The 13483-nt window shown below is 34.4% G+C and overlaps 1 protein-coding gene across 1 annotated transcript in view; it reads right to left on the bottom strand.

Annotated features, from left to right (window-relative positions):
- Window positions 1-13483, bottom strand: part of Fbn2 (fibrillin 2) — a 240565-nt gene that overhangs the window by 159794 nt on the left and 67288 nt on the right. Inside the window, exon 7 of the mRNA XM_074076622.1 lies at window positions 1950-2075. Within this exon, the coding sequence (XP_073932723.1) occupies window positions 1950-2075 (126 nt within the window). The remainder of the gene's footprint in view (window positions 1-1949; window positions 2076-13483) is intronic.

Below are 13483 nucleotides of genomic sequence, written 5' to 3' on the forward strand. Positions count from 1 at the left end.
TTATTTTTTTTTCATTTTTCTTTTATTATTCATATGTGCATACAAGGCTTGGTTCATTTCTCCCCCCTGCCCCCACCCCCTCCCTTACCACCCACTCCACCCCCTCCCTCTCCCCCCGTCAATACCCAGCAGAAACTATTTTGCCCTTATTTCTAATTTTGTTGTAGAGAGAGTATAAGCAATAATAGGAAGGAAAAAGGGTTTTTGCTGGTTGAGATAAGGATAGCTATACAGGGCATTGACTCACATTGATTTCCTGTGCGTGGGTGTTACCTTCTAGGTTAATTCTTGAAAGCAGTTTTAGAGAAATTTATTTGGTCCTTAAAATAATCAACTACATTTTAATCATCTTCTCTTTATAGAAAGCATGAAATTAACTGGTACTAATATAAAATGAGTAAAATTACAAAGATCAATTTGGATGTGATTATAAATGAACAGGAGCAAATGGAAAATAAAGGATGATACATGCACAGTTGGTTTATGTAATTACAGCCCCTAGTGTTGAAACAATAGCACGTATATCCACACACTACCTCCTATCTAGTAATACAGATCATATTCCTATCTACCTTGTATAATTAAACTTTAGAATTTGCATTTCCATTTTCTTTTCTACAGAGAGGGACTTATCTCTGTCACCGAGCAACAAAAAGCCCCAAATACTGCCATTTAGAAATGAAAAAAGCAAAGGCTTAATTTGAGAAGATGAGAATACTTATGTTGCAACAAAACTAGAATAGTTATACTTCCTTGTATTTTAGAAAGTTATCTTAGATGAATAAATTGATTTAAATAGCATCAGAACTAAACAGATAAAACCATACTTCAATATTCCTACTAGCTTCAAAGCTATTCTAAGTATCCACGACCACTGAAGCTACATTCATTTGGAAGATTCTTCAGCTTAGTAATTTACAGAACATTGAAAGAACTTCATTTCAGCTGGGTGCTGGTGGATCATACCTGTAATCCTAAGTGCTCGGGAGGCTAAGATCTGGAGGATTATGGTTTGAGGCCAGCCAGGGTAAATAGTTTGTGAGACTCCATCTCAACCAATAGTTGGGCATAGTGGTACATGCCCATCATCCCAAGCTTCACAGGAAGCTGATGAGGGGAAAATCCTAGTTCCAGGACTGCCCAGGCAAAAAAATTTTTCAAGACTCCATCTCTACAGAAAAAGTGGGCATGGTGGCATGTTCCTGTCTCCCAGTGAAGGAAGGAAGCCTAAAATAAGAGGATCACAGTCTAGGATGGCCTAGACAAAAAGTGAGATCCTATCTCAAAAACAACTACAGCAAAAAAGGCTGAGGGTATAGCTCAAGCAGTAGAGTGGCTGCCTAGCAAGTGTGAAGCCCTGAGTTCAAACCCTAGTACCACCATTAAAAAACCAAAAAAACTTAATTTCAAAATAATAGCCCATATTTTGTATTCCAGAAAATTATTGATTTATATCTATTCAAGCAAGCTATTTTTTCATACACTATTGTGGAAGCAATTTCCAAAGCCTTCCTGAGTCATTTATGTTTGTTTTTTAATTTGGTGACCAGTCAAGCGACAATATTAGTATAGTATTAAAATATTTCATTTTATCATATATGACATGTGCCAACTGATAACACATCATTTTACACATTATTCTATATTTCACTTGGACTTCTTTTCTCTACCCCAATTTAAAAATGTAAATGGCTGAATTAATTCCATTCTCACTATAACATAGCAATTAAGATAACGAACTAGATGCAATGTGTTGTTGGGTTTCTAAAGCAAGCCCTTTAAAGCTATGATATACAACCAATAGAAAATACTGTGGATTATATCTGTATATTCACATTAAAATGAAGAATGATGATTATGATTGGTAGTCTTCAAGATTTCAAACAAGCCAGGCTATTTTGGATTCAGAGTCAACAATTGGTACTGCTCCCCAAAGTAGAGATACTCACCTTCACATTTCTGAGTGGTTTCACTCTGCTTGTGACCAGCTGGACATCTGCACTCAAAAGAGCCCACTGTGTTGATACAGTTTCCTCCCTGGCATATCCCTGGAATGGCCTGGCATTCATCAACATCTGCAAGAAGAAAACATTTTGAACATAGGCACCACTGACTTTTAGAATATATTTACATGTTTCTTTAATGTGTAGAAGAAACTCAGTTGTTCTCAAGAGAATGGAGTGAGAGGAGTAGAAACTCTTTGAATGTAAATGTTTTATGTTATAGGTCTGATTTTATTTCTTAACTTTTTCTTTTGAAATATTGTTTTTTAGGGTCCACCCATGTTGTTATACAGACAATCTGCTGCTTTATTTGTTAAATATACTTTCTTAGTGTATTTGTTCTCCTGGTGATGGACACCTAGCTTATCCCTATATTCTCAGAACCCTGGGGCATGACACAATGAATGTCCCCAGAAGGATTTCTTTATGGAATCGAATGCCTATGGACTTTGAGGACACAAAGAGATTTCTTTGTCCCTCTTGTATAGACACAGATCAGAATTCCTAGATCACAGGTTGTGCATTACCTAAGCATGAATGAATCCTGTCCCGGGTTCTTCACCATCTGCATCAGCCTTCACACCTCTATGGTTTTTGAGGACTCGTGTTTCCTCCTTCCTGCCAACACATATTACTATCCAATATCCTAATTATCTTTACCCTAACAGCTATCAAGAGATATTAGCTATTATTTTAAGCTTTCATTTCTCTAATTATTATTTACTGTGCTAATTAGATTTTTTATTTTATTGTCTGACAGTTGTGTATTTATATTCCTCATCAACACAAAAGTATGAGGGTTGATGTCCTCATATTTTAAGCTTAAAGCCTTGTTAGCCTCAGATATTGTCTTTATGTTCTTCCTTCTTTATACTGTTTATTAATTCCATCCCTTTATGAACAAAAGTCTTAAATATTGACATAATGAAATTCACAAAGCTATAAGAAAGGCAAAATAAAAAAGTGAGATGGATATTATGATCTATACTTAAAATGAAAAGCACTTGAAATTGGAAATATGTTGATAAATATATATTTCTCTTATTTTTAATAAACTCAAAGGTAATTGTTGCAAACAACAATAATGTATTTTGTCCTATAATATACAGACAAGTAAAAAGTATAAAAGTAGGAGCACTGAATAGAGAAATGGAAGAATCCTATCATTAAGTTATTAAATTATAAATGAAATGGCATAACAACATTTGAAAGTAGATTGCGGTGAGATAAATATGTATAGACAAACACTAAAATATAAACAGAGGTATTGCTGGTAATCCAATAGAGGAGAAAAATTCAAGGAAAACATTGAGTGTATGTTCAATCTAACAGAAGCAGAGAAAGAAAAAGAACAAAGACTAGGTAGGGAAAAGATAAGAAATAGTAAAATACAGATTTAAATTCAGTAGTACTCATAATTACATAAATGTAATTGGTATAAATAATTCAATTTAGTAAACCCAAAACATGAAAGTGTTTGATATCCCCACTCCAGAGGAATTAATACAGAAACCTTAAAGTGACAGAGGTCAACACGAGAAGGGGACCAGGAACCAGTGTAAAGATCAGTTAGAGATGAATCAACTTGGGATGTAACACATTTGTACATGGAAGCAATGCTAGGAATTTCTCTGTATAGCTATCCTTAACTCAACTAGCAAAAATGCTTTGTCTTTCTTATTATGCTTATGTCTTCTCTTCAGCAAAATTAGAGATAAGGACAGAACAGGTTCTGCCTGGAAGAGAGGGAGGGAGGGTGGAGAAAGTGGGGGCAGGGGGTACGGGGGAAAAATGACCCAAAGAATGTATGAACATGTGAATAAATGAATAAAAAAATGATTGGTGGCATTTGCCATTGGAAAAATAAAATTAAAAAATGGTGAGCATTTTCTCATGTGTGTTTTGGCCTTTTGGAGTTCTTCCTTTGAAAAGTTCTGTTTAGTTCAGTTGCCCACTTCTTTCTTGGTTCCCTGATTTTGGGGGAATTTAGTTTTTTGAGCTTCCTGTATATTCTAGTTATCAGTCCCTTGTCTTATGTATAGCTACCAAAGATTTTCTCCCATTTTGTGGGTGTTCTCTTAATTTAGAGACCATTTCTTTTGTTGTGCAGAAGCTTTTTAATTTTATGAAGTCCCATTTGTCTATCCTTTCTCTTAGTTGTTGAGCTGCTGGGGTACTATTGAGGAAGTCCTTGCCTATACTTGTTGCTTCCAGATTGTTCCCTGCTCTTTTCTGTACTAACTTCAAGGATTTGGGTCTGATCTTAAGGTCCTTCATCCACTTTGAGTTGATACTAGTACAGGGTGACAAGCATAGATCTAGTTTCAGTTGTATGCAGGCAGATAACCACTTTTCCCCACAACATTTGTTGAAGAGGCTGTCTTTTCTCCACCATATGGTTTTGGCACCATTGTGAAAAATAAGGTGGGCATAGCTGTGTGGATTCATATCTGGGTCCTCTATTTTGTTCCACTGGTCTTCATATGATGTCAGTCTTCATTTCATAATGATCAAGGAGCCAATTCATTAAGAAGATATTATAATGCTAAATGTGTATTTACTGATTATGAAAGATTGAACCCCTGAAATAAATAGAATTTTAGGATATAGAATTTACAAGAGAAATTAAAATATCTACAATTACTGTGGAAATTTCCATACTCCTCTGTTAATAGAACAAGTAGCTGAAATCAGACAGGCTACATAAGACCTAAACCATACTTTCAATAAGTTTGTCCTAATTGACATCCATAGAACACTTTACATACTTCAGCAGAACACACATTCTTCTCAAGAGTACAAAGAATAACTAGTCAGACAGGCTATATGTAAAAAGGCTTCTTAAATATATGAGGATTAAAATCAGTTCTCTAAACACAACAGAGTTAAAATAGAAATTAATAATGGAAAACAGGTGGAACATCCTCAAATGTTTGGAATTTAAACAATAATAACTTTGAAATAACACATGGATCAAAGAAATCACATGAAAACTAGAACATACTTTGAGCTAAGTAGAAATGAAAATAAACACCGTATCAATATTTGTGGGATGCCTAGAGGTGTACATATAGCATTGAAATGTTTTATTACAAAATGGGAAAAGTCTAAAATCAATGATCTAAGTTTCCAAATTAGTAGATTTAAAAAGAAGTAAAGATTAAATCTCAAGTAAACAGGAGAGAGAAAATAATAATGGAAAAATACAAAACAGACAACGATAGAGAAGGACTAAAAATCTGGCTTTTTGGAAATATAAATAAAACTGACATATCTTTGTCAAGGTAGATCAAGGAAGAAAAGACAAAAAGAATAAATTACCAATATAAAAATGAGAGTGAACACATCAGTATAGATTCTACAAAGATGAAAAGATCAAAGATATTAATGTGGACATTTTGTCACTAAATTCAGTGACTAAGATGAAATGTACAAATTCATCGAAAGGCATATATGAAGTTTTATGTAAGAATAAGTAGATGTTCTGAACAGAATTATATCTACTCCAACAATTTAATTCATGGTTTAACAGCTTCACACAAAGAAAACCTCATGCCAAAGTAGCTTTACTACTGAATTCTACTAAACACTGAAGGAAGAAATGCTACCACTTGCATATGGTTCTCAGAGAAAAAAGAACAGGGGACATTGTCTTACTCATTTTAGTAAGCTCACCACCCTGACACAAAACCAGATAAGACATTAAAGGAAAAGAAGAAAATAGAATAGTATCTCTCAGGGATAGGCACACAAAACTCTTACAAAACTTAGTGTCAACTTTAGCAATTTATAAAAAGGTTAATACATCACAACCAAGAAAAGTTTATCACAAGAATGTGAGGTGGTTTTTATATTCAAACATTAATCAATATAACTCATCATATTAACAAAGAGAAAAAAGCATATCCTAAAATGTGGAAAAAACAAGTGACAGAATTCAGTAAATCAGAAGTACAATAGAAGTTCTTTAATTTGAAAAAAGAGCATGCATGTTAACTATAGTTAATGTATTATAGGAGATTTAAAAAAATCTTTTGTATTAGAGGTTTTGAATTTTCTTCATTCTTTTTTTGTTTCTTTGTTTTTGTTTTGTTTTCTTTGGCAGTGCTAAGATTTGAACTCAGAGCTTTGTGCTTGCTAGGCAAGCCCTGTACCACTTAAGCCATGCCTCTAGTCCTTTGTGCTCTGGTTGTTTTGGTGATAGGGTCTCACTTTTTTCCCAGGCCAGCTTGGACCACAATCCTACTATTTTAGGCATCTCACCATCACTGAGATGACAGGTGTGTGCCATCACACCAAGCTTTTTCTGTTGACATGGGATATTACTAACCTTTTTTTGCCTAGGGTGGCCTTGAACTACAATCCTCTCAAGTAGCTAGAATCACACTGGTGGCAAAAGCCACCAGTGCCCAGGTTCATTTTGTTTTGTTTTGTTTTTTCAGTCAGGGTCTTGGTATAGTGTAGACCAGGCTGGCCTTGTGCACTACCATGCCTGGCAAAATTTTCATCCACACACCCATTCAGAGCATGGTCTGTTTATTTAACAAGAATGAGATTATGTGTTATTCTGCATTTATTTTATTATTATTAAATGGTATGTTGTAAGTACATATCTGTGAAGATATGCCTAGTATTTTTGGTAAGCTCACAAACTTGAGGTACCCTAGTGTATAAATTACAGACTCAAAAAAAACAAAGAACAAAATAAAAACAAGGAGACTCATGCTTATGAGCAGCTTAGCATCCTTACTGTTTCTCATTTTAGATCTGTCTATAAAATTAATTACAATAGTGCAAAGTATTTTATACTGAAATTAAAGTAAATTTCAGTGTCTTTTTAAAGGTTATCTAACCCAACCAAAAATCAACTGGACTAACGTATATGGGAGGAAGTTTATATACCAAAGAACTTATTCAGAACATTTCAAACCTCATTTAAAAATATACCACATTTCCACCTCGTTACAGTGTGCTGTAAAACATCCCCAGAAACTTCTTTTCCTGACAGATAAGTCAAAGAAAGTTTAAGAATGAGGCCAACCTTATAAATTCCTTAATACTATTTATAAAATCTTAGACAACATAATTAGTAGACTCGGTAATTGTTCAAAGTACAAAGTAATCCACATTAGTGTTTTTTGTAATTGCCTAAAATGCATTTTCCTAGAAGGAAAAAAAATCATTTATTTCTGAAGTCTCTCAGACTATGCAGCTATGCAGAATTAGTTTCTTTTAGGTAGATCATGTTAGCAATTAAAATAAAAAAGAGTATTTTAAAGAAGTCATATGGACATAATGAACTGAGTCACAGAAGTACATGCCAGTGCTGTCTATAAAAACAACAAAAAAGGCAAACCCCAGACCTTCAAAGTCCTTAATAAACATCTACAAATCATTTATTTTCCACTACCCAGACTGTGATTTTTTTGTTCATCCCTTTAATTCAGGCACACACATTTTACTTGTCTAAATATTGGATTATTTCAAATCACATATAAAGATTTTGTAGAATAAAATTAAGTCTTGAAACATAAACCTTATATAATCACGTCAGTCCATGTCTATTAACGTAATATATAATGTAACAAAGCAATATTAATTGTAATTTATGAACTCATTCATTCTCCAACTTCTTCACATAAACTTTTTCTAAGAGATCAAAGTTACTTAATACATAAATTAGTGTTAGATGGTATATTATTTTTAGCTCATGCACAAATATGGAAAAAATATTCACATTAGTATAGGCATATAAAAATGGTTCATGTAATAATTTGTATGTGTGTGAGTTAAGGACTAAGGAAATAATTTTATTTGATAATGTGTGCTTTTAACTTTTCCTGTCACCAAATTAGACGCATTTTAAAATGGGAGTTCTTATTGTTGTATTCTTTAAATATTCATGTGCAATACCTCTATTTCCACAAAAGCAAATGTCAGGTTCAAGTACAGCAACTAGCCAGGCTTATCTCTAGCTGAAATCTGGGAAGTAGGAGATTTCTTGGCACCCACTCAATATGGTTTGACTCAGTCAGAATACCTACTCATGTGTGAGACACAGAATTCAAATGTGGAATGAAAAATTATCAGCACAAGCAAATATTGGTAACTTACTACTTACTGGATGCTGATCTTACAATTAAGAAAGCATATGTGTCTGTCTCCCTATCTCAATAAATTCAATTAGCATTTTCCAGATATTGAAGTCAGAAATCTAGGAGACAAGCTTGATATTTCCAAGTCACTTGCCTTCTATCACTCCATTAGCAAGTTCTTACTTTCCATATATCTCAAATCTTCCCTCTACCTTAATGTCAGCCTCCATCACTCATCACATCTACTACTACAGGGACTGTGTAACTGGGTTTCCTGGCTTCCTCTGGGTTCTTTATGCTTGATTGTCTACAGAGCAACCAAGATAAGCCTATTCAAATATAAATCAAGTCAAGCACATGCTATTTCATGGTACAGACACTGTCATACTGTATTCCATCCTATGAGACATTCTAGAGAAGAGTGAGGCCAACTGGGATATTCCCTTATTAAAAAAAACCACACACACACAAAAACACTAGCATATTGTGCCTCAGGATGCTCAGAGGATTCTCATTATATTCTTTTCAACTGAAGTTTTGTACTTTCCAGTCAGCAGATTGAAGCCTTTATCTAATTCAGGAAGTTTTTATGTTATCTTTAAACATTTTTTTCTGTTCCTTTTTTGTAAGTTTTCTTTAGTCTGGCTTTTAGGTTATGTCAACTTTTTCATAATCATTGTTTATTGTTCTCTGACATTTTTATTTGCGTGATTTCCTGTGTCACTGATTTCTTTATTTGTGTTTATGTATATGGCATTAATCTTCAACTTTCCTAGGATGGTGTGGTTCCCACCTTTCATCATTTAAGTTAGAAATTGCTCACTAATGGCTCCTAGTTTCTTTTTTCTTCCCCAGCCTTTCCTTTACCTCCAGGAGTGTCTCTGGACTGGAAGGTTAATAGAGGACATGTAGAAATGGCTTGCCCCTGAAGTTTCTCCTTCTACTTCCCTCTGTTACTGAGGTTGATGTATGTCTCACAGAAACATTCTCCTCCTCTCCAACTGAGCATCTATAACCCTAGCTCTTTGCTCTCAAAAGGTTCATACAAACACAATCTTGAACAGCCTTTCAGGGTGATGGTACTCACAGTATAGAAAACTCACCCTATCCTAACTCTGATATTAATTGGGTATCATAGGATTTTACTTTAGAATCCTAAAGTCGTGTCTATTAATTATTTTCATGATCCTATTGTTGGATTAGAAGAAGGAGAATAACTTGGTATCTCTAAGAATTTTAAGTGATGTTTTTGGATTGTATAAGAGTGATTTGTCAAGCAGGGTTATTTAAAATTAGACTTTATAATCATATAGTTAGCTTCGTTGATGTAGACAACCATGATAAATTTATCTTTACTAATTCATACTAATCAAACAAATCAGATAATAACCAAATTTCCTTTACATTTTGTGCTATGCAGAAGGCCTAAAAATAACTCTTAAGTTATGGCATTGTCTCATCCTATAACTAAGGAGCTAGCCAAGCCTTCCTGTTCCAGCTAATATTAAACTCTACTCTTTCTATATGCAATTAGATGAAAGGAGTTAGGTCAACTCTGCACAAAAATGCCTTATGAAAAGAACGCACACTCGCCTTTGTTTTGCAGGACCCGATTTAGGACCTGTAATGCTATTTCTTCAAGTCTGTGTTCTGTGAACTAGCCAGGCCTGACTATGTGAATTCCTGTGTCCCTCATGTTACCTGGAATGCTGGAGTGCAGCAGAGGCTTCACACTAATCCCTTACTCTCATCAATGACAAAACAGTAAGGGGAGAGCACATAAGGGAGGTATGGGGATAGGTAGAAAACCCAAAACGTGAAAGCTTTTGATGTCCCCACTCCAGAGGAGCTAATACAGTAACCTTAAAGCAACAGAGGTCAACACTAGAAGGGGATCAGGAACCAGTGCAAAGATCAGTTAGAGATGAATCAACATGGGTTGTAACACATTTGTCCATGAAAGCAATGCTAGAAATCTGTGTAGCTATCCTTAACTCAACTAGCAAAAACACTTTGTCTTCCTTATTATGCTTATGTCTTCTCTTCAACAAAATTAGAGATGAGGGCAGAGCAGGTTCTGCCTTGAAGTGAGGGGGAGAGAGAGGGTTAGGGTGGGGGCAGGGGGCAGGGGGGAGAAATGACCCAAACAGTGTATGTACATGTGACTAAATGAATACTAAAAAATAAAAAAATAACAAAAAGAGAAAAAAAATGATAAGAGATGGAACTTAAGAAAATTTCTCCTGCCATATTTTGGTTTTGAAGCATATGAAATGGTATAAAAACTTAATATGTAACTATCAAATAACATAAATTAATAAAATGTCAGTTGTATCCATATAGTTTTTTAAAGATTTTTAAGTGTACCTGTTTGTTTGAAAACAAAAAGGACACAAAACCAAGTATTAATTTTAAATAAAATATAACTCTTTTTTTCTTTTTTTTTTTGGTATTGGGGTTTGAACTCAGGGCCTCACTCTTCCTAGGCAGGTGCTCTACCACTTGGGCCATTCCTCCAGCAAAATACCACTTCTTATTAGAGTAGACTCATGAGTGTAAATGAAAAAAAAAAGAAATTTTAATAAAATAATACATCATGAACGTACATAGCAGTTTATGACAAAAAGTTTGTAAACATTCTTAGAAGAGTTAATGCAACTTTACAAATCTTTAACTCACTTGTTTTTTTAATAAAAATTTTTATTAGGATATATTTATTATACAGTGAAGGGATTCAAAGTGACAACTCTTACCAGACTTATATTGCACATTATTTACCTTTCCCCTATCATCTTAACTCACTTTTTTTATGATAGCTTAAGTTTTTTCTCTATTTGGCAGCACTCATGTTTGAACTCAGGGCTTTGTACTTGCTAGGAAGGCAGGCACTCTATAGCTTGAGCCATGTCTCCAGTCCAGTAGCTTAAATTTTAAAGCCTATATGATCTAATTTTTGTGCAGTACAGAATGGAAGAAAGTGTAAGACTAAACGTAGATGGAGGACAAGGTCTGGAGGACAGGGTGGGAGGACAAGGGTCAGAGTTCACATAGCTCTCAAAATAAAGTGGTCAAGGATTGTCATGACTGATCTCATAGGACCTGAGGAATGTGTACCTTTCTGACACAGCTTATTCAAGCGCAGAATGTCATCACCACAACTGTTAAAAATAAAAGAAATTTACTGATTTCCCCACTGTCTAATTTTTTTCAGTCACATCTTAATTTTGTTGTCCCCATTTTCCAGTTACCCTGTTTATTTACATCATCATATTTTATTCTCGCTTAAGTCAAAAATACGCCAACTAAAACTGCATCAGCTCCAGGATAGCATTATGTTCAGAAATTCAGAAATGTCCTCCCTTGGCTATTATGAACCACGTTTTGGAGCCAATATTTAGCTACTAACAGTTATCATCCACACAGCTGACATTTATTTTTAACTTTATAAACCTTTTCAATTATCCCATAAAAATGATCACTATTATAAAAATAATATGACATGTATGTACTACATTTTAGTATGTTTTCTTTCACGCCCCATCTCTTCCAAATTAATTTGGCACAAGCGTTTGGGAAATAGTTTTAGGAATTTAAAGGGAAAATGAAATCACAGTACGAGTTTAAACTGGGGTTTAAACTCAGTAGTCTAAATATAACCTGAACTGAAGATTAATATTTAATTGAGAACTTTCTGACTATGCCATGACTTTGAAATAAAGCAGACCTTCTCAACTTGCTTTTCCAGACATATTAACCATTGGCACACTTCATCTTGCTCCCATTACTGTGCTAATCCATTAGATTATAAGGCAAATGGAGGCCAAAACTTATCTTTGTGACATAAACAAAATCAAATAAGTCTTCAGACATTACTAAATCCTAAAGGACATTTAGAAAATGTGAGATCAGATGACACTTTAAAAAAAATTGTGCTCTGAAATACCCAGCCTCGTTAACAAAATATTAAAGTAAAAAAGCATGAGCACAAATACAGATGAGGTGAGTCATTAGTTTGGGATATTAAAACCCAAACTCTTTTTCTTTGAAATAGTGAGTTTGGGAAGTACTTCAAACCTAACCCCATTTACTAATTCAGAAGATATTTACTGAGCACCTAGTACATGCCAGGCTCTATTCTAGATCCCATAGAAATGTTAGTGGGCAAAAAGATCTCTGCCCCCATGGAGCTTACATTCTCACTGGGGAGATTACAAACAATGAAAAAAGAAGTGTATTAGAAGATGAAAAGTGATGTAGAATTAAAAAAGTTATTAAATCCAGTCTATATTAACCTACAAAACCTATTTAGTAGAGTATTTTAGTCCATGTAAATTATATAAATTACATGGTATTCTATACAGCAACCTGGGAAATATACAGAGTAATAAACCCTACATAGAATATATTATAGTATATCTTCCTAAAGAAGAAACTGTTGAATACTTCAGGATGGCTATATTATCAGACTAGTATCCACATGAAAAACACAGAATTTTACTACCCATAGTAAACAACAGATTAAAGATGGCATTTAATGCAATCTTTAGCCTTAAGGTTTTATGTGTGATAGTCACTAAAAAATTCATTATAGGTCCACAACTGACATGGCTTTTTATAGGTGATGAAATATAAATTTTATAATGTGCTGAATTACATTGCCATGCCTGGGCATCTCTGTAGTTCTGACTTGAAAAGAGTTTATATTCAGACCAATTTTTAAATACAGTATGAGCATCCTTTAACTAGAATGCTTGAGGCCAGAAGTATTTCAGATTTGGGATGATTTTCAGATGTTGGAACGCTTGCATACACATAAGAGATATCTTATGGCTGGGACCCAAGTCTAAACACAAAACTTATTTATGTTTTTCATTCATCTTATACACAGAGGCTGAAGGTAATTTTTCACAATATTTTTAATGATTATGTTCATTTCAACCTGTTACATGAGCTCAGGTGTTGGATTTTCCATTTGTAGCACTATGTAGGTGCTCAAAAAAAATGTTTTGGATTTTGGATTTTCAGATGAGGGCCACTAAACTTGTGTTACCTTTTATAAAACTTCAAAACTAACAAAACCTTTGGAGGCTACAATCAGGGATACATTTATCAAATTTTCCATAGCACCCATACTTTACTATTCAGTGAGGTAAGGCTGCAGGTGAGCTTCTGAAAACACAGTTCTCAACTGGGGTTTAGGACACTGGACTGCTTTTTACAACATGCCATTAGCTTCATCTTCACTTTTTTATTTTTTGACAGTACTGGGGTTTAAACTCAGGGTCTTGCACTTGCCAGGCGGGTGCCCTACCATTTGAGCCATCCCCTCAGCCCTCTTACTTTCCAAGTTTTTTGTATAGGGCTTGCATTATGCTTGGGCCAGCC

Source organism: Castor canadensis, chromosome 6, assembly GCF_047511655.1.
Source record: "Castor canadensis chromosome 6, mCasCan1.hap1v2, whole genome shotgun sequence".
NCBI lineage: Eukaryota > Metazoa > Chordata > Mammalia > Rodentia > Castoridae > Castor > Castor canadensis.